General features: G+C 36.7%; 1 protein-coding gene across 3 annotated transcripts; it reads left to right on the forward strand.

The window, feature by feature from the left end:
* Nucleotides 1-12: 12 nt before the first annotated feature.
* LOC110167362 (zinc finger MYM-type protein 4) lies at nucleotides 13-27,973 on the forward strand. Of its 3 annotated transcripts, none has more exons than XM_055157295.1 (27): nucleotides 13-358; nucleotides 961-1,138; nucleotides 4,694-5,016; nucleotides 5,111-5,148; nucleotides 5,741-5,872; nucleotides 7,484-7,695; nucleotides 8,560-8,728; nucleotides 9,121-9,324; nucleotides 13,147-13,297; nucleotides 14,006-14,121; nucleotides 15,543-15,731; nucleotides 16,422-16,572; nucleotides 16,955-17,127; nucleotides 17,756-17,903; nucleotides 19,456-19,563; nucleotides 19,987-20,021; nucleotides 20,453-20,579; nucleotides 20,811-20,923; nucleotides 21,152-21,362; nucleotides 22,666-22,890; nucleotides 23,163-23,257; nucleotides 23,558-23,720; nucleotides 23,787-23,938; nucleotides 24,300-24,414; nucleotides 24,892-25,155; nucleotides 25,989-26,118; nucleotides 26,535-27,973. In XM_055157295.1, the coding sequence occupies exons 3-27, from the start codon at nucleotides 4,911-4,913 to the stop codon at nucleotides 26,773-26,775; spliced, it is 3,768 nt and encodes a 1,255-aa protein (XP_055013270.1). In that variant the 5' UTR covers nucleotides 13-358; nucleotides 961-1,138; nucleotides 4,694-4,910; the 3' UTR covers nucleotides 26,776-27,973. The 3 variants fall into 3 exon arrangements, with proteins under 3 accessions (XP_055013270.1, XP_055013271.1, XP_055013269.1); XM_055157296.1 differs by having other exon boundaries at nucleotides 1,001-1,138; XM_055157294.1 differs by lacking the exons at nucleotides 13-358; nucleotides 961-1,138 and adding an exon at nucleotides 3,486-3,959.
* The last annotated feature ends 18 nt before the right edge of the window (nucleotides 27,974-27,991 follow it).

The raw sequence follows: 27,991 nt of genomic DNA on the forward strand, positions 1-27,991 counted from the left end.
TGTTTGGCAGTGTTTACATGCTCAGTGTTTACACGTGAGAGCTAACGTGAGAGCTAGAGAGATAAGTATAAGCTATTCAAGAACATATATAAAAATGGTGCGGACTTGTGATTACCCAGGCTGTAACAACAAAAATCTGGCTGAATATCCGAACAAATTTCACCGTTTTCCAGTCACGGACGTTGCTCTGAGGCGACTTTGGCTTCTTGCGTTAGGCTTGAATTTGGAAACCAAATGTAAAAAGGTAAAAACTCTTCGGGTGTGCAGTGCGCACTTCAGTGACGACGATTATGTTCCTTCAGGCCCAAGACAGAAGAAGAGATCGGTTTTGAAGAAAACTGCTCTACCTGCACCCCAGGTAAGAATAAAGAGGTGCCATGCTCATAGTCACAGTTTACGCTATATGTTAGTTTTATACAAGTTTATAAATGACAAGGGTGGCCGGTGTCATTTGGAAATCAGTCAAAACATGACATGAAGAACACGAATCTTATGCTTTATGATAAAATATTCTGACTTGTTATCACACTGAGACTTTAAACACTGAGACTCTAGAGCCCCTGAGGACAGTAGATCACGCCTATTGCAACAATTGGGGCTTAGGCTGACATTTGGGTCAAGACATTTATATTCATGAGCAAAGTGGGATACAGACATGCAAGGACTCAGGAGGCTGCCTTACAAAGCTCTGATACTAATATGAAGTTTTAAGAACACAAAATAACTTGGAAATACAAACTAATAAAGAAATGCATCAGTATTAAAAATGTTATGTACAAGTTTATCATTATTATTCAGATTCCTTCAATGCCTCATGTGTAAACCTATTTGGTGTAGTAGCTTATTAAATGGACTCATACTAATAAATGCAGTTTACCCTAATAAGTCATTGCATAATTGATCACATGTACAGTATAAGGTCATAAAATTCAACTACCTCACTTATACGTTTTGTATAAGAGAGGAGTCAGCACTTACTCTGAAGAAAACTGACCATCAGGTACAGTCAGTGGTGAACAGTCCTCGGAGTCGCCGACCTACAAAACCAAGAGCACAGCAACTACTACTGATGCAAGAAGTCACAAAGGAACCCAGAACAACATCTACAAAACTGCAGGCTTCACTTGCCTCAGTAAAGGTCAGTGTTCATGACTCAACCATAAGATGAGACTAGGCAAAAATGTCATGCATGGCAGTATTGCTGCATGGTAGCAGCGTTAGCTTTAAGAGCTTTTGGGGGTAAACGCAAATGCAGCTAATGTTTTCTTAAAGCAATGTAACCTGATTCAAATAATCAAACTCACGCAAAGATAACTGTTACCATTTATTGCTACATAAACAATAACAACGTAAGGTTTAGGGTGTTACCTTCAACTATACCACTTGGGTGATTTCAGCCCTGCCTTGTTGATAGCCCTAGTTACCTGTTGACCTGTAAACTGTACATATAAATGAACAGAGCTTTTAGCTGCTGTGCTCCAACCAAGGCGAAAGCCATAGCTGACAAAAAAGAACATTATGGCTCATCTCACTTTTGCCAAAAAACATCTTGATGATCTCCAGAGTGCCTGGGAAAATATTCTGTAGACTGATGAAACAAAAGCTGAACTTATTGTGTATAGGCAGGTAGTGTTTTATAGATCCATGGCACGGACTCCCCTCACAGACTCCCCTCACAGACTCCCCTCACAGACTCCCCTCACAGACTCCCCTCACAGACTCCCCTCACAGACTCCCCTCACAGACCCTATAAAGAGTGGACTACACAAGTGTGACGTCACCTGTAGTGTTCAGTGCCACTCAAATGAAGCGGACCTTTACAAAACGTTTGATACACTGGAACATCAATTAATTTACCAATCACTACTCAAATTTGGCTTTGGGTGTCTTTATATAAAAGTAGGTCAAACCCTGTACTGTAATGGCAACTCCTCCATCTGGGTTAAATATGGCACCTCTCCTCGCTTGAAAGTGCTCTGTGTAGTACTCCAAGTAGATAAGTGTATCTATTTTTGCTAGCAGCTCAACTTTTAGCCACCTTTCTTTTAGAAAGTAGCAGACAGGGTTGCCAACTGAGACATTATGATAAGTCAGATGGCAGATGACACTACACTCTTTTTGAAGGATGCAGCTCAAATCCTTAAGGCAATAGATAGCTTCTGGTTTGTCATTGAATTTAGAGAAATGTGAATTGTTGCCACTGAAAGAGTGTAGTGAATCAGTAATATACAATATTCCTGTTAAATCAACAGTTACATATTTAGGCATTGTAATTGCTAAAGGAGAAAGAGAGCAAAGTGAATTGAACTTTAACCCTATTATTGATGAGACTAAAAAAGATTCAATCAGTGGCTTCAGTGTGATCTTAATTAAACAAAGACAGGAAAATAAGAGACTTTTTTTCTAAGAAATATAGCTAAACTCCCATATGTGATTCACAACTGGAGAAACTTATTCCATGGAAAAATGTATGGACATTACCACACAAGTATCTCATCACCAATAAGCAAATGGAAATCTGATATAAACTTCTACATCATTGATATCTGGTGAAGAATAATCTTAGAAGGACAATGGACACAAATTGTACATTCTGTGAAATAAAAAAATTAAACCGTCTCTCATTTATTTTGGACCTGCCCAGACTGCTTTTTTGGAAGGAATTCGTGAAACATATACACAACTTTATGTCTCATTTTACCCTTTCTTTTAAAGATATGCTGTTTGGTTTTTGCAAATTGCATCACATGAAAAGTAAACAATACAATTAATGTTTTAATCATCCTGGCAAAATTTCATATTTACAAATGTTCTTCTCCATTTTCCTGTCCGAAAAGCAATACTATAAGAGAACCATCCTCTTCTCATCCAATTCCAAAGTGGTTAAACCTGGAAAATTTTTAAGCTGTTTAATTTCTAATTAGTTTTTATTTTATTTAAATGTGAACTTTGCATATGTGTGACCTTTGGCTACCCTACACCTCCCCTGTCATGACCTCTGTCTCGCCCTGTTCCAGTATTGTTTGTTATTTAATGCATAATTTGTATTTATTTATTTTCAGTGGGGAAAAAAAAAAAATGAAGCTTGCGATGCTACAGGAGCCAGGCTCTGTATTTATCACGTTACAGCCATGTAGACTCAGATGCCACAGTAAAAAACATACTAGACTATACAAATAGACCTATATACTAATATACTACAACTAAAGTCTGTGTCAAAAATATTGTTATTGTAGTGTTTGACATTTTCTACATTTTCTAGAATAAATCAGTTTTTTACCTTTTTGAGCAATGCATTGTGGGATGACATTGTAGTTGTTGTAATGAAATATATCCATGGCATGAACAAAACTGTTGCTGTTTTAGTTTGATATGTTGAGAAACACATCTTAATATATTTTGCAATGTTGCAGTGAACAGCTACACCTAGTGGAGGCGCACAGGAGCGCAGTGGATCACAAAGACTACCTTCAGACCCCAGCGAGGAAGAGCAACTTTTTTTTTTTTTTTTTTTTCCAGAAACTGAAAAACTGAACAAATAAATGCACATTTATTAATGAGTTGGACGCAGTTTTACAAAAGTACTAGGCTCCGGTGAATTTGAAGTCTCTGGAGCAGGATACGGAGCTGCACGGCACCTGTGGCTCTGTGTTGATGCTTGTAATCAGTCCCAGCCCCTGCGCGGTAAACCTGCACGCTGATCCAGCTGTGGACAGTCTTTAGAGGGATGTTACATGTGTGTTAATGTGCAGTTGTTATTTTCAGTCCAATCATAATGCCATTGTAGCTCTGTGGGTGCATTGGTCAGTTGAACGCAGTGCTATATTCTGATTTAACCCGCGGGCCCAGTATGTTTATGGGTCTGCTAATGTTAGCTTAGCAACCTGCAGCTAGTGTTTACAGGTAACTAGTGCTATCAACAAGGCATGGCTGAAATCACTGAAGTGGCTCAGTTGAAGGTAACACCCTAAACCTTTTGTTGTTATTGTTTATTCAGCAATAAATGGCAACAGTTATCTATCTATGCGTGAGTTTGATCATTTGCGTAAGGCTACATTGCTTTAACGAAACATTCGCTGCATCTGGACTCGCTTTGTGTTTACGCCCAAAAGCTAAAAAAGCTAACGCTGCTACCATGTCCCGTGACTGTAACGTAACATGTGTCTTTTAATGTTTTCCCCTTTGCTTTTAACAACGCACATTCATAATACTGCATTATATTGTAGTTACAATTCTTGTTATTGCCACACACGTGCACTGACCAATGATAAGCGCGTGTGGTTAAAGGTGCCCCGTGGTACTTTTTCATCACCTACTTACGGTAGACTTTTCTTGTTTCTACAATATTCCCTATGGTATGGCTTTAAACCCCTTTTGTCTCCATGGAGGGAATATTTAAGACAAAGTTGCAGGTCAGATATGTGACAACCCTTTTCACAGTAAGAGTGGCTTGTTATTCAGTATACTTTAACAATAAAAAAATAACTACCAAAGCAATATCTCCATAAAGCCTGAGCCAGTGGGGGCAAAAATACATAGTGCACCTTCAAAGGCATTTATTATTGAAAATGGAAAGTAAGAATAGTACCAGCATGCACGCAAGGAGCAAGAGATGAACAATGATATGTTGTTTTGGAAGAAAAAATGTGAATTAAAAACTGATCATCTATCACATTGTCATTTTTTTCTGCAGGTAACAGACCAGATAGGTGTGGACCAAATGGAGGAAAAATCCAAAGGCCAGTGATGAGACCAAACAAGTGAAAACAGAGGAGATAAAGTTAGAGGATCAAAATTCTCCTGTTCAGGATGAGAATAATTTCTCTTCAGAGGAGGATGACATTAAACCACCAGAGGGAAGTTTAAGTGGAAATTTAGCAGCTACTTCTTCATACGCCCTGGATGAGCTCATGGACATTGGGACAGTCGACCAAGAGGAACAAGAGGCACAAATAAAAGAGGAAGAAAATACAATGGATATGAACATTAGCCAGTCACCAGCTTTGTCCAACACAGGTAAAAGTTTGATGTTGTGTCATTCACATAACTGACAAATGTGCATAAATAAGTTTTTAAAAAATATAATTTTAATGTATATTTTATCTTTTAGGGAGTTCTTCACCTTCCACCCTAGTCAATGGCACAAAAGTAAGTAATCTGTCTCCAAAATATGTACACCTTTTCTCTTATCTTATTTTCCGTTAAATATTTTACATTATTCAGTTAGACCTAATATTATAAACTTTAGCCCTAACACGATAATTACTAAATTCATTGGTTAGTTGATAACAATTTTTCAACATTAAAAAAAACCCAAAACATATCTCAACAGACTATAGACGATATACTGTATAGATTAACTACTTAAGGGTTTCTTAGGATTATTTATTTATTTATTTATTGAATTAATAATGCTTTAGAGCAGTGATTCTTATCCTTAGGGACCACCTCCTTGGAGACCCCACAATATAATGCATTTAATATGAGATGGGGCCCTAGGTTACTTTGTTCAGAAAAACTTGGGCCCAAGATTTAAAAAAGGTTAAGAACCCTTGCTTTAGAGTGATTGTGTCAGTGCCAAGTGTTCCGCCACATTTTTGTTATTGATAATAATTTATTATGTATTATTATATCGTACTCTTAATTTGCAGTTAAAATGTCAAGAACTCTAACCATTAAATTATAATGTTATTAATAAAGCTTTTTTAATCATTTTTTTTACTTGTGTTGTTTAATGTAGGAAAAAACGTTGGTTGAGTCAGAAAGTTCGTCTCCAGCTCTGGTCCAAGTGAAGGATGAGCCTCTGGATGAAGAGTACGACCGAGCCCTGAATTCCTCCACCACTGTGAAAGACGAAGAGGAATCCCCAAAGGTGTGTTTATTCTCTCCATTATCTTTAATATAAAAATCACTACGTTTTCCTATTTCTATTACGGTTGCAATTGCCATTTAAAAGGCTGCATCACAATTTTCTCCACAAATGACAAATATTCCCTTACTCTGCTTAAAAACTGCTAGCCCTGCAGTTTAGAACTGTACAAACATGTTCTGAAATGTGATTCTTATCTTTTGTCATTCATATTTTTGTCTTTTTGGCAATTCTTCTATCTGTGTTCAAAATGTGAACTTTGAACCGAATCTCATTAAAACAAAAAACGCAAATTTAATCACAATGCAGAAAGACCAAAAATGTGGCTGTTTGCTACAGGTGTTCCAATCAGTAGGAGCAAAGAGGGTGCTCTTGGAAAAAAGGATTAAGACTCAAGACACAACGGATTCCAGGCACTCCAAAACAGTAGAAAAAGTAAACACATCGCACGAGGAAAAATATAATTAAAAGGCCTTTATTTGAATGGCCAAAGCCAACATGTTTCGACCTCAACTGGTCTTCATCAGGGCTTAATTAAGAACAAGGCATAGGTGTGGCCTTCAAATAGAACACATCAACCAATAGCAAGACTGGAGTAAATTGGAGGCAGACAAAACAGGTGCACAAAATCAGGACATGGTACAGGCAAAAAATAAAATAAAAAAATAATAATAAATCATAACCATAAGGTTCCCATTATTACTGTTACCAATAATTTATTAAAAATAAAATTAATATTTTTTTAATATTTATAGTCTAGATCATAATTTTTTAATATATATATATATATATATATATATATATATACACACACACATATATTTTATAATATTTATATTATATTAGTGTAATTTTATCATTAATTATATTTTATTGCCATCCTTATCAATAATAACAAATAATATACATAAAGAATCAGCCTACAGTGGTTGTAAATGCAACATTAATAAAAAACATTATTAAATCTTATATTATAAGAAAAAATATATTATAAAAAACAATTATAAAAAACAGGACAGATAAAAGTCCTCATTTAAACCTGGATGTTCACATGCTCTCAGTTTATGAATCCAGAAAGCTTCTCTTTGATTTAATTTTTGAAGTCTGTCTCCACCTCTTGCCAGTGGTTTCACATGTTCAATACCCTCAATACGAAGCAGAGTGTCATTGCTATTATGATTCTCACAAAAATGGCGAGCCATTGGGTAATCTTGATTCTTAACCCTTGACCTTTAATCACAATGCGTTTCAGAAAAATTGCAATTGTATATTTAGTATATTGTTCAGCCCTAGTTTCCATTGCAACCAACCCCATCATCCACATTTCCTCCTCTCAAACAATCTTGCTCCAACTTCTGCATATTTCAGTTTTTATCTTCATCATTGATTCTGAACATTTCCACATTTCTTGAATTTATGTTGACACTTATTCCTTCATATTGGGGATGCACCAGCTTTTTCAGCAAAAAATTTCAGTATTTGCTCCAGTATTTGATACCAGCATCAGATTGGTGCATCCCTACTCCATATCACAAGAACGAACTGCGTGGCTTGGGGTGTCTGAAATGAATTCATCTATTACTTGAACTGACAATTTTTTTGGTGTTTTAACAGAATGACCTACAGATTGGTGCAGTTTTCTCTGTTCCCCCGGAGAAGCCTGCGCAGCCTCCTTCAGGTCACATGTCATGCTCCAGGTGTAAAAAGGCTTTGGTGAAGGGTCAGACAGCGTTTCAGAGGAAGGGCTGCCCATCTGTGTACTGCTCCACCAGCTGCCTCACCGCCAACCTCAAGAAGAATGATCGGATGTGCCACCAGTGTCGCAAGTTAGTCCAGCTCAATGTTCACTGTGTAATGGGGTTGCATAATGTGGTAATACAGTTTGTGGCTAAGATCTTCAAATGTCCCATATTGTACTACGTTCTGATCTGTTTTACTGCTGTTTCCTCATCAAACATACCTGGAGTTGTTTTCTTTCATTGACACATGTTTAACGCACATACTGTCATTTTTAAGTTTTACACTCAGACTGAAAACACTCTGGTCCACCTTGTGATGTCATGTGGTAATACAGAAAGTGCTCCACTATGTTTTAAACTCCACACACCTTCACTAGAATCATTTGGATGGTTTTAGCCTTGAAATGGTCAATTTCTTCTAACAAAAGGTAAAAGGTAGCTGTTAACTTAAACTATCACTTCCTTACATCACAAGATGGAGCAGCATTTTAAGCTTTGGAGATATAGACAGACTAAAACTAAAAGGTTTCTCAAATGTGTGAATGAAACAAAGCACAATTCCAGGTATGTTTTTGAGGAGATAACATTATTATTATAACATGTCATAAAGAATCAATTTTGCGTAATATAGGACCTTTAAATAGAGCATAATAATGCCTTTTCTCTTGTATTTGTGAATGACTATTTGGTCACATTCATTATTTTTGTGTATGTGCAGTTATTATGGGGCCACTTTGTACTATTGAATTCTTCTGCTATGTCATTGGGCAAAATGCTTAACCTAATTCGCCTCCAGTGTTGATGTACAGAATGAGAGCATGTTCGGAGCATGTTTGTGAGGGTTAAAATCTTACAAGTTTACCGCATGTATAATGGCAATTCATTAACATGTACTGTCCCAATCTAACAAATCCGTACATGAATAAAAATATATATTTTTTGTATTTGCAGGGTGATTGAACGGCCTCACGAAATGGTCGTCTGTCCTGATTCTTTGGGAGTGGTGAAGAACTTCTGCAGCCAGAAGTGCCTCTTCTCATTTAAAAAACTCCCCACTGCACGACCTTCAACCTCAGCCTCTACAGAGGCACTCTGCAGCATGTGCAGTCGCTATGCCGCTGTGAGTACGAAAGCAGCGCTTGAGATAAAACCCAAGCTCGTTTTACTGCTGTGGAACGTAACAAAAGGGACAGATATTTTTAAAATTTTTAGATATATTTTTGTTGATTTTCAGCAGTCACCTGACATTGGATTGAACTAAACTTTAAAGGTGCACTCTGTAACTTTTTGGTTACAGAAAAGTTACACAATGCACCTTTTCAAAAGACACATTTGAACTGGAATTTCTATTGAATAATGACTTGCTGTATTTTTAGGACCATCAAAGTATTGAAAAATAGCTTTTTAATGTGAAAGGAATACAACTGTGGCTTGCATCCTTGTCAGTTCAAGTCACTACGTAGCTGAATATAAAGTTTACATATTGCACTTTCGTGTGTTTTTTATTTTCAGAGTAAGCATGAGGTGTCTCTATGTGGAATCTTGCACAAACTCTGCAGCGATGACTGTTTTCAAACGTTTCGGACGACAAATAAACTGACGATGTCCGGCTGTGTCCAGTGTGGATCCTTTTTCAGCACCAAACCGCTTCTCCTCATCCTCAGTGACGGCAACAAGACCCTCTGCAACCAGGACTGCCTCACCAAATACAAAGAGGTATTTTTAAAAGACTGTGGTTAAGTCACTTTACTTGTCAAATCACCAACACATATTTCTAGTTTTTAAGTTTTAGATTTAGACAAAGTTGTTTGATGCACAAGGGAAATTATTTGAAGACAGTAGCTTACACATCATAATATAATATAATGTAATATTAAAACCCTCTCCAGGCAGGCGTTGCAGATTTGCAACAGCTAAATGTCTATTACCTAATTACTCCACATCCATGTTTTATGAGTCTTTTTTACTCAGGAGTACCACTGCAGGACTTAGTTGTGCATTAGCAACAGTTTCCCAATTGCTTACCAGATGGCAGCGCTGTCTCTCTTCCAACATGTCTGCCCGCTTGGTTTCACTGAAACGGATTTTCTAAGCATCAAGTTCATGTAAGTATCACTACCAGCCTCCATTAATATGAAACCAAAACTGCATAAGATAAATCATGAATATATATAGATACAGTACATGCCAATTAGTAGATTTTATCTCTTCCAGATTTTTTCCCAGGGGCAGCTCTATTTCTATGTTGCAGATTTGCAACGTATGGTCGGACAGGTACCAGTGGATGCCACATGCTTTATCTACTAGTTTGCCCATATTTTGAACAACAGTTTATACTAGGGTTATTTTCCTGTCACCATTGTTTACTTAGTACTTTGAGGTTTCATTGAGGTTATAGCCTATGGAAAATGAAATAATTTGGACTGAAGTTACAAACTATCAGAAGTAGATTTGAAAAAAGCAGTGGCATATATGATGTTCATTTGACTGTGCACTGAGGAAAACTGATGTAGTCTAAATGCCGTGGCACATATAATAATATAGATCTTTGTTTGACTGAGCTTTTTTTTTGGCAAACTATCTTACAGGACACTCTCTTTGCAGGAATTGCAGAGCGTTATGCAGGCCAATGAAGATTTTCAGTCAGGGAAGCCATTGAGATGGTTTGCCTTCCACATGGGGCTTTATCTGACACAGAATCCATTTCAGACAATGAAATTGGCGATCCAGATTTAGCTCCTGAAGTATACGAGTCTGACCTTGTTGATGATGAGCCACTGGCAGTAATAAGAAAGAGCTAATCCCAACCACCTTGATGTTGATATTCATAACATATAAGCAGACAGTGACATTGAGGTCCCAGATGATGAACCTCAGCCAGGCCCAGCTTCAGTAAACAAAGAGGCAGAGGAAACCCCCAGCAGCAGACATAGACTCTTCTTTCCAAGGACCTGCGTTCTCACCTCCACCAGACAAAATACCAAGTCCAAAGTGGTATTTTGATCAATTCATGGACAAATCCGTGTTCGAACATATTTCTCACCAATCTAACCTGTATGCAGTTATGAAGAATGGGCTAGAACTGAAAACAACCCCATCTAAAATGGAGCAATTCGTTGGTTTACACATCTTGATGACCGTAGTACGTATGCCATCGTACCGCCTGTACTGGCAGACGGCAACACGCTATGACCCAATTGCAACAGTCATCGGACGTAAGCGATTTGATCATTTGCGAACATACATCCACATGAACGACAATACCAATGTGAAGCAAAAGGGTGAGCCTGGATACGATCTATTGTTCAAGGTGCGACCAGTACTTGAGAAAGTCCGTGCCAACTGTTTGAAAGTTGAACTGGAAGAAAACCACACCATTGATGAGCAGATGATCCCCTTCAAAAGGGAAGATTGGAATGAAACAGTATATCAAGAACAAGCCGAAAAAATGGGGAATCAAAGTTTTTACTCGAACAGGTGTCACTGGACTAGTCTATGACTTTGAAATATACACTGGAAAAGGGACTGTGACCAATGAGCGTGGACTTGGTGTTGCCGGTGAAGTTGTGCTTCGTCTCGTATCAGAAGTTCCAAAAGAACTAAACTACAAGTGCTACTTTGACAACCAGTTTACTTCCCCTGAACTCATTGTGGAACTGGAGAAAATGGGAATTCTAACAGTTGCTACTATCAATTGTAACCGTCTCCCCGGATGTACCCTCAAAAGTGACAAGGACCTGTCAAAGGCTGGGAGTGGTGCGTATGAAGTGAAATACGAAATGACAAGTGGGATGGCCTTCGTGAAGTGGTATGATGACAAGGTAGTGTTACTGGTGTCATCCTTCATTGGCCCTGATCCTGTTGATAGATGCAGAAGGTGGCTGAAAGAGAAGAAAGGAATATGTGGAAGTGGACAGACCACACATTGTCAAGGTGTACAACAGCAACATGGGAGGAGTAGACTTTGCGGACATGTTTGCAGCTCTATATTGCATTGACATCCGCCCACGTCGTTGGTATCTGCGCATTTTGTTCTATTTGATTGACCTATCACTGGTCGATGGCTGGCTCCTCTATTGCCGTCATCTTACCCTGAAGCAGGAGAAGAAGTATATGCCACTTCTTGACTTCTGTGCTCAAGTTGCAGATGTCCTCATCAAGGTTGGAAAACAGGCTGAATTGAACAGCAGGAAAAGAGGACGACTGTCATTGGAAGATGCTCCAGAACTCCCATCAAGCTGCCCAACCTTCACCTCCACTTCAGAGGATCATTGTGCCATGGGATGTCGTCAGACTAGACAGATTTGATAATTTTCCCATCCATGCTGATAAACGTGGACGATGCAGACTGTGCAAGAATGGCTACATGGAAACGGCCTGCCTGAAGTGCAAAGTACTTTTGTGCTTAACAAAGGAAAAAAATTGTTTCTTGTTGTACCACACAAAATAGTGATCTATACCAAGTTGTTTTTATTGTTGTTCTGCCACTGTAAAGCACTTTGAAACATTATTTTGAAAAGCGGTATACAAATAAAGTTAGTGTTCATATCATATTCAGTCTTCAGTGTTAATTTACCACACCGGGCCAATGTTGCATATCTGCAACATCCCAGAACGCATTGCATGTGAAGGTCTCGCTCAAAAAAGTCAGGATTGTATATTACTACCCCATATGATAATTTTCCCTAAATATCAGATTTTTCCTGTTACTGAAACTAAATTTGAGCCTGAGAGGGGCAAAAATATAACTGGTAATAATAAATTCAAAATAATAATACAAAAATAGCAAGAGACTGATGTCAAATGAGGTGTAATTATACAAATGTACCTGTACAAATAAACATAAAATAGAGAAACATAATAATAAAATGCATCTCGGCTATATACAAGTTTTGCTCATTTACATATTTTTTTACTTAATTATAATGAGACCTGTCTATTAACCATTTTTAGTTTTTCTTTTACTGGCAAACAGATTTCAAAATATGAGTATTTTTCAATACTATGGTATCAATAAATCAGATGCTCTATGAAAGTTTTCTGATGGAGAGTCTGAAGTTTTTTCTGATAAGTTTAACAGTATGGCTTATCTATCTCCATGGAGACAAGCAGGTTACTCCCCCAGAAATCTTCCAAAGTGCACCTTTAAACTCTAGGCATAGCACACCATAATGCATTGTTTTTCTATTTTACCCATAGACTGTATAAATGGACATAGCTAACCCACTAGCTGCTGCATCCTAAATAGGAAATGAACATGGGCATGCTTCTGACTTAAAAATCTTTTAAAAAATTGTCACCCCTCTCTCTGTAACTGCCGCAGTGAACCTCATCATTTGGTCTTAAAATGTTCACATTAACCCACTGTATGTGATCCTGTGTATTTATTTCTCCATTATGTCCTTTAAATTAATCCCTATTCCTAATATAGAACCCAAATTTGCTCCAATAACTGCTAGCTTTGTGAGCTTCAGTTAACGTCGCTTTTCTGTAGTCCACTTCTTTATCTATCTATAATTTTACCACCTTCTTTGCCAGAAAAACCAGTCAAGTTCATTTTGTACGATGTGCCGCTCTCATCGCCTGATGTCGGAGATGGTGGAGAACACAAACCCGGACAACTCAGTCAACCTCTTCTGTAGCACCAGCTGCATCATGGCCTACAAAGTCCAGACCGTCAGCACCTCAGGTGAAAGATCATGTTTAGACTTAGATAAACTTTATTGGTCCACAAGGAAAATTACTTGGACACAGTATCTCACACATCACAACAAAATATAATAATAAAGAGCAAAAATATAATTGGTAATGATAAATTCTAAATAAGTGACACAAATAGCAAGAGACTGTTGTTAAATAAGGCATAGTTTTATAAGAGACATTGGCCACTCAAGCCACTCTATTCACATTCATTTATTCATCTTTATATGCTGACGTTTCAGTGAGATGAAGTAGTATTATGTGAGTCCTACTATCCCACTATGCCACTGGTTGGCAGTTTGATTCCTTTTGTATCTGTTCATTGGTCTTTTTATGTGTGAGTTGTGATGTAGAGAACTTGACTGACCAAGAGTTTGTAAAATACAGTAGAAACCTAGCTTTTTTCTTTTTTTGTGAAAAGCACTGCCATTTGAATTGTGATTTATTTATATTTTAATTATAGGATTCTGTTCAAAGTTCTTATTTTAAACACGTTCAGAAGAATGTACAAAAACATTGAAATTTGAACAGACAAACTAATACAAGAATCATTTTTCAGAACATGTTTGTACAGATCTAGAGTTATGCATAATAAGACTATTTTGATTAGATAATTATTAATAGATAATAATCTTGCAGGTCTATGTAACAAAATGAGGTACTGCATAATTCAACTCAAGCTCTGACTTTTCTTCAGGAGTGCGTTTGAGCTGTGACACTTGTATGAAGATCACTGTCCCCTCGTATCATTTGGCCATGTCCGATACCTCAATCAGAAACTTCTGCTCTCTGCCCTGTGTTCTTTCATTTCAGGTAAAATAACTATGAAACATCCTCAACAGACTGAAAATATGTGTTTGTATTGTAAAACTATATCATCAAGCTTTTTACTATCTGTAAATATGAATTGACTTTAAAGGTCCTATGTTACACAAAATGGATTCTTGTGAGCTTTAAGTCATGTTATGATGCTATTACCGCATCAAAAACATACCCAGAGTTGTTTCATTCACACATTTTTGAGTAACTCTTTATTATTAGTCTGTCATTTCCAAAGACCAAAAGATACATTTGACAATTGGAGGGCTGAATTTTTTCAAATGATTCTAGTGAAGGCAACTGGAATTTAAAAACATAGTGGAGCACTTCCTGTATTTCCACATGACATCACAAGGACAAACAGAGTGTTTCCTGTTTGAGAGAAGAACTGACAGATTTCTGTGTTAAACATGTGAATGAAACAAAACACAACTCCGGGTATGTTTTTGATGAGGAAACAATATTATAAAAGATCAGAAAGATCTTAAAAGTGTCCCTAGAATGACTAGGAGGTGTGCAATTTATTTATTGATTTTGAAGATTTTGAAAAGTAGAAAATATGTATAATAAGACACAAATGATAATAGAAATACATTTACAGGCACACCAAAATCTGGTCCTATCTGTTAACTTAAGGTTTCATCTGATATGATTTAGCAAAAACAGAAATGTATCAAAAAATTTTCAAAATTTAAATTTCATTTTAAAAATGAAACATTTAAATTTCATTTTAAAAATGTTTTCCAAATACAACTCTTAATCTCAAAATGTATATATTAACTGGCATGTGTCGCCTGGGTTTTTGATAATCAGATTTCTCATTGGCATGAAACAACACAAAAAATCAGGTCTCATTGTTTATGGTTTATCTAATTTTTATTAGCCTTACAAATGTATCCACTGTAATCTTGTAGTTGTATGTCGGCACGTCTGTTATATTTTAGTCTATTAGTTTGTGTGATACTTGAACATCAGCAAAAACTCAAAGAATCCAGGTTATTGCCCATGTGTGACCCCCTAATGGAAACATATGGGTAAAGTTAAATGATTTACTTTTGTCTTTATAATAGGACATGTTCAAATTTTTTAGTGGAGAGTCTCCTTTTTTCTGTGAAAATGTTATTGCTTTTACTGGGATGTTTCACAGTAGATTTTACTTATCTATTACACTTCAGATCTGTGGAGAGTCATCTTTATTCACAGAAGAAATTATTGTGTTTTTGAGCAATAGAAACACACATAATGAATAAATGCTAGATGGATATGTTTAATGTCATACCATGGAACATTCCAGGCAAAGCAATAACAACTCCCTGGAAACAAGTAGGTACCAGACCCTCCACCAGAAAAGTTGTGCAGTGCATATTAACCCAAAAAAATTAAACATGGTTTATTAATTTTCTGTCTGTCTATAGGAAAAATTCAAAAAGCAGCCATCTCTCTCAAATGTTTTCACCAAGTTACCAGGGGCAGGATTGGCTCCACAGGTCCCCATCGCCCCTCAGCCCACCTCCACCATCTCCCTCCCCCCTCTGCCCAAACACCTGTACTGTCGACAGTGTGAGAGCAAAGTCACTGCGAAGCCAGAGGTCCTGCAAATAGAGGTATTCACAGTTCAGATCAAAATATATAAATATGTATGTGATTAGCAGTTTATATTCAGAGGTGGGTAGAGTAATCAATAATAAAATGTGCCATTCCAGCTTGTGATGTCATGAAGTGGTAGTTTTCAAGCCAACAGCTACAGTTTATCTTTAGTTCAGTAGAGATTGGCAATTCCAGTCTGAAATTATTAAAATTATTCTAGTAAAAATGTACTGAGTTTAAACGCACACATGACATTACAAAGTGGATTAGAGCGTTTTCTTTTTGAGAGAAGAACTCCAACTAATTATGCAGAATTGTGTGTTAAACTTGTGTGAATGAAACACAACTCCAGGTATGTTTTTGATGAGGAAATAACATTGTAACATGAATCAAAAATGGTGCAATATGGGCCCTTTTAAGAGTGCAAAAGTATCTGGGAAAACTAGTACTGGAGTAAGAGTAACTGTCTAGGTGTGATTTATGAGTTTAAGGTAATGTGTTAATGTGATTGGAGGGGCACAACATTAATTACATTAATAATGCACAAAATTGGGTATCTTCAAAGGATAGACCACAAAAATTAGATATTAAATTATATTTGAAGGACAGGCACAAGAAACAAATGTTCATATCATTTAAGATTGTCAAAATAAAACTTTTGTCACAAGACCCAGAGCCATAAACAAAACTGTACTTTTCTCTCCTAGGACAAGATGGTCTTCTTTTGCGGTCAGAACTGCCTTCTGGATTTCAAGACGAGCAACTTTTTATTTAATGTTTGTGATTATTGCAAAGTCGAAAAGGTCACCAAAGAGGTCAAACGGATCATGTCCAAAACCTGTAACTTCTGCAGTGACGGTAACATTGGTCATCATTTAAAAACTAACATAATTTGACATATGATAGTCATGTCAAATGTAATGCTTGTTTTAGTTCAGTGAAAAGGGTTTTCAGAGCACTAAAACAGTTTATCAGCGTGTGATAAAATAAGTCATGCTCCTAAATGAACATAAGTGAATGGGACATGTCTTAATGACTCATATGCATTAAATGCAGGTGAGTGGGTAAATGACGAGAAGAAACTTCAGTGGTCATACATCCATTTACCTCAGCTGAAATCTACAACACACTGACATGATACAAGACGGTGGCTTTTTGTGCAGGGGACATGCGCAATAGAGTGGACAGTGACGTAGCCTGATAATCCTTCTATATTTACTTACTCTGTTATGTTTTTCAGGCTGTAAACTGCTGTACAGACACGACCTGACCATGTCTTGGGGCAAACACTGTCATTCGTGCAGTTTCTGTCACAGTGTCTCTAAGAAGGTTCTGACGGCTCATTACGGCAACGCAGAGGAGGAGTTCTGCTCCGATCTCTGCCGCTCCAATTACACCATGCTTTACTGCCACGTGAGTCTCTGTTTAAGATATTCCAGAGGTTAAATTATTATTGCAATATTGTAGTACGCCAATAAACTAGTGCAGTTGCACAAGTAGATAAAAAAATAAAAATTAAATTAAATTTGGCTTGCAGAATGATGAGCTCAGAACAGAGTGCTGAGAGAAGGTAAAATAAAATTAAAACATCCAGATATACATTAGGAAAAACTAAATTTAGAATTAAACATCTTAAAATCTCTATAGCTCTAATTTTAGTTTAGTAATAATTCCAATCAAAATAGAACTGTTACATACATAATATACAATATACAGCTTAAATAATATTGTGGTACTGCTGTTACCTTCAGTTTCACTCAGAGCAGAGAAAAAATAAAAACTGTCAAATTGACATTTTGAACCTTATTTGATCTGTTATTTGCAATACATAATAGCCATTCAAATAAGGTTTATCATAGCTAAAGATGACAACATACTCTTTCTACTGGGTTTTAGTCATTTTAAATCTGATAGTCCTGTGGTTATTGTGTCAATTTTGCAGTTTTCATACACTTTTGTCTTAATGTTTTTAGGGACATGGTCATTTCTAATCCTCATGAGAATATTTGGAGTAGTAACTCTGTCTTCTATTTTCTTACAGGTAGCAAAATGTGACTTTTGTGCTCGAAAAGGAAAACTGAAGCAGAGTTTGTCTCTTTTGGGCGATGCTAAACATTTCTGTGACCTCAACTGTCTGCTGCAGTTCTGCATTAAGACCACACAGGAACAGGGGGCACTAAAACTGAAACGTAACCAACATAACGCATTTATTACCATTTATTTGTTATTACTACCTTGTATTTTTATGATTTGTAATGTTGTGTATGCAGTGGTGGAATGTGTAAATAAGAGTAGTAAAATACTGTAAGTATGACTGTTAGGTCTCCATACTTAAATACATTTTAAAGTGGATACTTTTTACTTTTACCTCAGTACAGGTCATCTAAAAAAATGACAATTATTGAATATTGAACTTTTTAATGATATTGTACTTTTGTAATTGTAATAATAATTGTCTTTTATATTGTCTATTATATAGACTCATGACATAGAGTGACGCCTTTAAGCCTTTATTTCTTGAAATTTTGATGGTTATGGCTTACAGATAATGAAAACCCAAAAATCTGTTTCTCAGAAAATTTGAATATTATATAAGATCAATAAGGTGCTTCATGCAAAGTGGATTCAATGACTCTCCACTCTTCCTCCAGACTGTGGGTCCTTGATTTCCAAATGTCATGCAAAATGTACTTTCATCAGTCCAGTTTTTTTTTCTCCACAGCCCAGATGAGACTGACATCGTCTTATCGCCCATACAGGCGTCATCTATGTGTTGTGACTTTTGATGCGGTAACTCCAGCCTCAGTTCACTCCTTATGAAGCTCCCACAAATTCTTTAAAGGATTTTTCGTGAGAATCCTCTTGCTGCTGTCATTTTGGCTGGTGCACCTTTTCTTACCACATTTTTTCTTCCACATGTTTCTATGAATGTTCTTGGATACAGCATGCTGTGAACAACCAGCTTCTTTAGCATTGACCTTTCGTGGCTTTCTCCTTGTGGAGGGTGTCAGTGGCTCTTCTGGACATCTGTCCAGTCAGCCGCCTTCTCTATGATTGAGTAGCCCACTCGCCCAGACTGAGAGACCATTAAAAGGCTCAGGAAACCTTTGCAGATGTTTTCAGTTAATTACCTGAATAGGGTGTATTCAACTTGTTCACAATATTCACAGAATTTGGGGTTTTCCTTTTCTGTAAGCCATAATGATCAAACTTTCAAGAAATGCTCACTGTGTCACAAGTCTGTAATATATGGATTTGACTTTGTGAAATGAATGACAAAGAATATTGAACTTTTCCATGATATTCACATTTTTTTAGATGGTCTGTACATTTGAGAGCAGGTATCTACTTTCTGCTCCACTACATTTTTCAACAGGACTGGAAAGTAAACGTTTTTTTGTTTTTGTTTTGAATAGCCTGAACTTTTTTTGTTTTTTGTAGTACACACATTTGTTGTTTGAGCAAACAAAAATGCACAAATAAAAATGGCTAGAAAAAATATAAAATCAATAATTTCTGTTGAACAAAATTCTTTATCAAAATCACTATATTTGGAGGATTATTAGACCACAAAAACTGTGTGAAATGCTTTTACTTTTTACTCTTGTAAGCACATTTTTATAAGGGTACTTAAGTAGATTTTTTCATGTGTTGCTTTTACTTTAAAACTGAGTACTTCTTCCACAATTCACTGTATGTGAAGTCAAATTAATTTTCTTCTAATTTTGTTTCTTCCTTTAGCTGCTACTCCTGTCATCGCTAACGTAATGTCGCTGGCCAGCTCTGCACCAATTCAAGCCAGGACAAAAGAATCATTTACAAGTCCATTGTCTTCAACAGAAATTAGAAGTATGAACTAGAAATTTAATATATATGCACTACCAGTCAAATGTTTGGACTCAGTCTCTCATTCAGTGTTTTTTTCTATTCGTTTACTACTTTCTACATTTTATTTACATACAGAAGACATCAAATATATGAAGTAAGATATATGGAATTATGTAGCCAAAAAAAAAAGTTAAACAGTTCTAATTCTACAAAATATTTATTTTATATCTTTTGACCAAATTCTCAAAATAGCCACTCTTTGCTTTGTCAAAATATGTTTATTATATTGGCTTTTTTTCTTTACTAAATATTTAATTTGATGTCTTCTGTATGTATATAAAATGTAGAAAATAGTAGGAAAAAAGGGGAAAAACATTGAAAACATTGAATGAGATGGTGAGTCCAAACCTTCTATATAACATTTTTTTATTTTTTTATTTGCAGGTGCTGTCGCAGTTAAGACGACAAATGCGAAACCAGTAAGGAGATTCTAACTAACTATTCCTTTTCAACAAGTTTGATTTTAGCATAAGTTGTAATCAAGAGAGTGTGATGTATCACATAAATATGGGTGACTTTTCACCATTCAAAACATACAATATCGTTTTAAATTGCTAGTTTCCATGGCAACAGTCCAATTTTTTTTTTTTTTATTAAGCGTTTTTGAGTGTCCTGAAAAGCATTATTCAAATAAAATCTATTATTATTAATTGAAAGTTAGTAAGGATACACAATTTCACAGTAATGCTGATTTTTGTTTGCATACTTGCTTTTCGATATTTACACAAAACAATCAAATATTTTTTCCTAAAGTTAAGTCTGTATAAGAAATCAGTCTATTTATAGACACATTAACACATTTTGAAAACATTATTTGTTCCCACATTATAAATTGTGAATTGTCTCCCAGACTGCTCCCTCTGGTCCTGTTCCTCCGACCAAAATCCTGAAGAACAAGGCTCTTCTTTGCAAACCACTCGTTCAAAATAAAGGTGTCTCCTGTAAAACTCAGACCACAGACTCCGCAATGCAAACAGGTACTAAACCAGTCTGAAATTACACAGAATTTTACCATGTTCTTTTTTTCTTATTTTTATGTCTTAAATGCAGTTTAACTAAAATAATGAAGGCTGCATTGATTTGGGTATTATAATGTCAAATCAAAGTATGTAACTGTTGGGGACATTTACCTGAAGACAGAGAGCCAGTGCAAATAAGGACAATATAAATCCATTCATGAAATAACCACATTCACTTTTTTGTTGCAGATAAATCTAAACCCGACGTCCTGATCCTGCCGGTGCCTGTCCCTGTTTATGTCCCGGTCCCCATGGGGATGTACAGCCAGTGCACACCCCACCCCCTGGGCCTGCCTTTTCCTGTACGTACAAAACTAACAATCCTAGTCTGGCTAAAAAGTGTTATTTAAAAGACCCCTATTGCGTTATTTTCTGATTTATGTCATAATGTTCTTTCCTTGTCAAAAACATACCAGGAGTTGTGTTTTATTTCATTTTCGCATGTTTTAGTGAGGTAACAACATTCTAAAATGACTTAAAGCTCACAAGAGTAAATTTAAGAAAAAAAAACTGTTATATTGTTGTCCCAGTTGCCCGTGCCCATGTTTCTCCCGGTGGCGATGGACAACGCAGAGAAAATCGTGGAGACCATTCAGGAAATCAAGGAGAAGATCCCGTCTGACCCATTTGAGGCGGAGCTGATCCTGATGGCGGAGATGGTCGCCGAGGACAGTGAAGAAAAAACGACAGAGAAACCTCCCGGGAGACAGTCGAGCAGAACCAACGCACCTGCACACGACGGTAACAATGAGACTTTAAAGGGCACATATTACGCCATGTTCTGATCTTTGTTATAATGCTGTTTCCTCATCACAAACATACCTGAGTTGTGTCTTGTTTCATTCACACATGTTTAACTCACAAACCCTGCATATTTAGGCTGAGGTATTCTCTCCCTGAAAACACTCTCTTCCACCTTTTGATGTCATGTGGTAATACAGGACTCTCTTTCACTGTGTTTTAAAACTCCATACACCTTCACTAGAATCATTAGGATCATTTCGAACTCCAATGCCAATCTCCAAAGGAAGGTAAATGCTGTTAGCTATTAACTTAAAATACAGTTTCATGACATCACAAGGTGGAACAGAGCATTTTGAGCTTTGGAAATGTAGACAGACTAACTGCAGGATTACTCAAACACAACTCCAAGTATGTTTTTGAGGAGGTAACAGCATTCTAACACGGCTAAAAGCTCACAAGCTCACTTTTTTCCCCCAGATCCCCATATATCAATTTAAGGCCTGATACATGCACTACCATTCAAAAGGTTAAACACATCATCAATGTTTGCTATGTTGTACATTTTATTTACATACAGAAGACCTCAAATGTATGAAGCAAAATGTATGCAATTATATAGCAAAGATATTTTATATGTTTAAATCCTCAAAGTAGCCAAAAACATCAAAACATATTTCCTACAGAAGTCTATATATTAGATGTCTTCTGTATGTATCTAAAATGTAGAAAGTGGTAATAAAAAAGAAAAAAAAACATTGAATGAGATGGTGTCTCTAAACTTAAATGTTGGTGTATTTCGAGTTACAGTTCAAATAATTCGAAATCTTAAAACGGTATCAGAGACTATGACTGACTCTTTCCTAACAAGGAGTTTTAAAGGTGCATTGTGTACTTTTCTGGTGGAAGGGGGGTCAAATGCTTTTCTTCATGGGGATGTCATTGCTTTGTCTGGAACGTTTGGCAGTATGGCATTAAACCTTTTAATCTTTATGAAAACCAATTCAGACCAAGTTACAGGTCAGATCTGTGGAGAGGCAACTCCACTCACAGTCACAATGTTTTTCTACATATTTTTGAGCTATAAAGTCACCTGTAATTGAATAAATGTAATGTAGAGTTGTTTAATGTCATACTTTGGAACATTCCAGGCAGAGCAATGGCATATGCTTAGAAGCAAGCAGGTGACGGACCCTCCACCAGAAAGTTACATAGTGCACCTTCAAGTCATAAATTTCCTTTTATTTTGATACTTCATTCGAACAAATATTTTGTTTTTTGTTGTTGTGTTTTTTTTTACCAGACCGCACCAGTACGTACAGTGATGATTTGGACACTGATGACTTGACATCTTTCCTGAATAACTGGGAGCAGACTGACGTTGGTCTGAGGACGCCCAGTCAACCCTTCGCCAACGAAAAGGTCACCCCGCTCATTGACATCCCCGTAGGAACGCCGAATGTCCAGTACCATGACAACCGCACATACAGCCCTCCGCCCATGGACCTAGAGGCCGACCACACCATTGGTAAAGAGACTGTCAGTATTTTTAAATCTCTCAGATGGGCACTGTTAATACTTGGCATTGACATCAAGCTTGGGGTGTTCTAAAATGCATTTCCATTGCCGGGATGTTCAGCAGTTACCATGGACACAAAACTTAGATGAAAAAGTTATGAGAAAGTCTAAAAACTGATTTAAACAACACATTTTCAGGAGCCTGTGATCAATATGAGCGTTCATGGTCTTGTTTAGGTGTCACCAAAAATGGTAAGAGGGGCTAAATTTATTTTTTCACAGAATCATTGGAGTCATTGTCCCAACTAAGACAAATGGCCCCTCGTGCCCCATCACCTCCTGCAAGACATCCTCGGAAAGCCAGAGAGAAAAGACGGGTAAGATTCAGATATTTTTACTTTTTTTAAAGTGATAAAAAGAATTTGTTTAATTTGAATTACTTGCAGTGATCCAAATTTATTCCTCACTTACCTTGTGCATTCCTAATGTCCTAATTATTCACCGCGATGAGTTTATAAGTGCTTATCACAACTTTCAGAGTGGAATTTTGCAGTCATGGCAACAAGGATGCTAACAGCACACTTGCATTACTTCCCGGGTCCATAAAATTATTGTACCTAATCGTATACCTATGAATGATCTTTTATTTTATTTTTCTTTTATATATATATTTGAAGGGTCGTAAGCCAAAGCGGTACACCAAGTCCCCAGAGCCAGAGGTCCCCAGCGCCCCTGTTAACACCGAAGTGACATTGAAAAGTGAATACGGACTGAACGCCTGGAAACAATGGGTCCATTGGAGACGAAATCAACCACAGCTACAGAAACTGCGCATTGGCTGTAAATAGAAACTGTGTTATTTACATTTTTAGAACTGTCTTGTGTTTTACATTTGTATTTTTACAGCTCGCCCCTTTGAATTGAAGGAGGACGTGCTCCAGTGCACCACAGCAGAGCTCAGTATGAGTCTGTGTTTCTTCATGTCTGAAATTAAACGTCCAAATGGAGAACCCTATTCCCCCGACAGCCTCTACTACCTCTGCCTCGGCATTCAGAAGGTAACAGAATACTCTCACAGTAATTTACATGGTTAAAGGTGTATTCTGTAACGTTTTCGTGGGTTTCTGTCAACTGCTTGTCCTCATGGAGATACTATTGTTATTTGCTCAAATGTTCAGCTGGTTTCAAAGGTAGTCATCTATTCAAAGCGAGGAGTTATGGCCTGAAAATGTTTGAATGATCACAATAAATGTATCTGTATCGTGGTAACAGATATCTTTAATGCTATAATGTAAAATATTCCTAACAATACGATCTTCATGGAGACAAGCACATGGCAGACATACCACCAAGAAAGTTCCATAATGCTTATTTTTAACTTCAGCCTTTAAACCTGTACGCTCTTATTTCCTGTTTTAGCACCTGTTTGATAATGGTCGTGTGGAGAACATCTTCATGGATCGGTTTTACAGTCGATTTTCTGCAGATTTCACAAAGATGTTGGGAGACTTCAAACCCATCGTCACATCCAGCGGTGAGTTTTACCTGCTCATTTTGCAATCATTAAAATGTTTTTTGTATTTTATTTCAATGTTTTTTTCTTTAATGTTTCAGTTTGGTTTAATAATGGTTCTGATACAGATCAAGATCATTCTAAAATTATTCAGGAAATCTCTTTTTCCCCAATTTTTATGATTTTTTTTTTTTTTTTTCTTCAGTATCAACGTGTTTGAATGACTGTGTAGACAGATTATTTGTTCAACACAGCCTAAGTCTTTTAGCACGTGAGAGCAGGCCTCTAGTGTTGAAAAAACAAGCTGAATTCAATGTGCAGGTGTGTTTGTGAATGATAGCTGTTTTAAAAAATGTGCTAAAAAGATGTAAACCTTTGTATCTTCTTTCTGTATTTTGTTAACAGGTTATGTGCAATGTCTCTCTTCACGTGTCCACCAGTCTCCATATTTGATTTGACATTAAACCCTTGTATCTTCTTTCTGTATTTTGTTTACAGGTTACGTGCATTCCCGTGTGGAGGAGTCATTCATGTGGGAGTGTAAACAGTTGGGGGCATATTCCCCCATCGTGCTGCTGAATACACTGCTTTTTTTCTGCTGTAAACACTTTGGCTTTCGGACGGTGGAGCAGCATCGGCAGCTCTCATTCGCTCACGTCATGCGCTGCACAAAAACCGACCCCAGCAACAACAAGACCACCTTCCTCCGCTTTTACCCTCCTGTGCCCCAGCACGTGCTGCCACAAGTGCCCCCAGCAGCAGGTATCACATGTTGCAAAATAAAGCTGTGGAAATAATAGTAACCTTGATTTGATAGAACTGCAGGCTCCTTTGACTATAAAAGCTTGCAAAAACTTATATTATACAAATCAACTCTTGTGAGCTTTAAGCCATGTTAGAATGGTGATAGCTCATGAAAAACATACTTTGAGTTGTGTTTTGTTAGTCTGTCTACATCTCCAAAGCTCAAAATGCTGGGCAATTCCAGGGCTGAAATTATCCAAATTATTCTAGTGAAGGTGTATGGAGTTTAAAACCACAATGGAGAACTTCCTGTATTACCACATGACATCACAAGGTGGAACAGAGTGTTTTCTGTTTGAGGGAAGAATTCAGTCTAAATATTCAGGGTTTGTGTGTTAAACATGTGTGAATGAAACAAAACACAACACAACTCCAGGTATGTTTTGATGTGGAAACAACATTATAAAACAACCTTAAAAGACCCACAGCAGTGAAACTATGAAACTACTTGGAAGCAACATATGAATATGTGAATGTGTATCCTACCATTAGATCCAAAACAACCATTGGCTTAAAATCTTGAGTTTTCTATTACTTACTATTACTATTGTTTAAAGGTGCTCTTTTTAACTTTTTCAATTGAGATGTTAATGCTTTGGACCCAATATCAGGACTTTTCTTTAGTACCAGAATCAAGTTTGAAGTTTAGTATTTTGACAACAGTAAGTGCCATTTTAAATGAATGGCATAATCGAGTTTTGCAATTTTCTAGAACTCAAATCCATAAATTGCCATTTTATTTTTTCAGAATAATAGATCATTATTAAATTGTTTGACTTTTTTTTGGTCAGATACAGATGCACCAGCGCCAAAGAAGCGGAAGAGCGAGGACCCAACAGAGGAGGTGCTAGAGATGCCTGAAAACTCAGAGAATCCTCTTCGATGTCCTGTCCGACTTTATGAATTCTACCTCTCAAAATGGTGAGACTTGATGATGTATTTGACATCAAACTCTATAGAAGCCTGAGTTATATCTGTGGTGCACTCTGTTCATCTGTGATATGATCATTTGAAACTGTTTAAGAAAATAAGGGTCTTGTTCTGGTTTGGTCCTTGTTTGAGCCATGGATCTATAATAATAATTGGATAAGACACGCACCCTCTGTCCTGAGCGAGTTTGACTAGCTCTGGAGCTGCAGTACCTAAGAAAGAATTCTCCCATAGAGCACAATGCATTTCTATAGAGACAAGCAGGCGGCGAACTCTCCACTAGCGCACCTTTAATTGATGCTACAGTTTTATTTTTTATTTTATTTTTATCCCACTGTTTCCTTTCATTGTTGAATAAATTGTGCTTCATAACTTAATTTCCCAAACCTTTACTTTTTTCCTCTCAGTTCTGAATCAGTGAAGCAGCGCACAAACCTGTTCTACCTGCTCCCAGAGCGCTGCTGTGTCCCGAACAGCCCCCTGTGGTTCTCCTCCACACCACTGGATGACACCACCATGGAGTCTATGCTGGTCCGCATCCTGTCAATGAGAGAGCTGCACCCCAAATACAACAGTAACCATGGCAACGACAATTTTGACTCCCTGGACGACAAACCGTACATACCAGAAGAGGAGGATTCGGAATGACGCTGAAGATGCTAAATCGGCTGACGTGGCAAATCCGGCTTCTGTCTTTTTGTAAATATTTCTATGGACAAAAAAAACATTTATGTTGTGTTTTTACAAGATGAAAAGAAAAACCGGTCAAGTTGCACCAAGGATTCGTAATGTTGATCTACACAGAACTGTCAAAAAGGACAATTTGACACTACATTTTCACAAAATTTGCTGTTTTTTGTGATTAAAATCTGCAGTTTATTCTTTTTCGCACACAATCATTTTGATTTTTTTCATTATTTTCAACTCTTAAATCTCTTGTCATTTCTTTTTTCCAATCATTTACAGAGTTTCGCAGTTTATCAAGTGTCATTGCACATATTTAAGCACAAATAGCCTTTCCTGTTCAGTTTATTAAGGTAAATCCATATCTTTTAAAATGTCTATCAAGTCATTTTCAGTGACATAAATTGCTGCAACCTAAAATACTACTGAAATACTACTGAAAATAATACTAAAATAATACTGTAGCTTTCAATTTCTATCAATACTTTCTCATGTGGGGTTACTTGCCACCATAACACAATTGCACAAGAAAAAATTATTTGTAACGGTTATCAAAACAGATCAAAACTAATAATATTAATGGAATTATTAGTTATATTTTATATTCAGGAGTTGCCTTGGCTAATAACAAGACTTTTAAACTCTAATTTGAAGTATTTGGAAGAGATATGCTAAAAACAAGGCTATATTGTCAGAGCAACAGCCTTTATTAGGTCTCTAAACCAGATGCCCTCCCAGATCCACAATTTTAATTTTGAGGCTTTACTACTTTGCCTTTGCCACTTTGATTAGTTTTCATATATTTTAATCACTTAATTTTTTTTCTTCCTTTTTTTAACCAAACATTTATTTTTGTTTTCTTTTTATAACCACTTTATAAGCTTAATTTAGTTATCATTTCTTAGATCATATCTGGAACCCATCTCTAGCCATGGTAGAGTAGATACTGTCTAGGAAACACTGTATATTTTTGCCATTTAAGAAATTAATCGTCTGAAAAGCTCTCGCACAAAAGTATTGAATGTAAAAAAGTAAATGCGGACATTGTCAAGTAATTCACTGAAGGATCTAAATGTTTCTCTCCATAACATAAGACTGTTCTCCAATGTGAGTCTCCATTTTCTATTGTATGATCTTTTTCAATAAAACACAAAACAAGGCTTATTACATTTATTTCAAT

The sequence above is a fragment of the Boleophthalmus pectinirostris genome, unplaced genomic scaffold (assembly GCF_026225935.1).
Source record: "Boleophthalmus pectinirostris isolate CB_2022bp ecotype Guang Dong unplaced genomic scaffold, ASM2622593v1 HiC_scaffold_21, whole genome shotgun sequence".
Taxonomy (NCBI): Eukaryota; Metazoa; Chordata; class Actinopteri; order Gobiiformes; family Gobiidae; genus Boleophthalmus; species Boleophthalmus pectinirostris.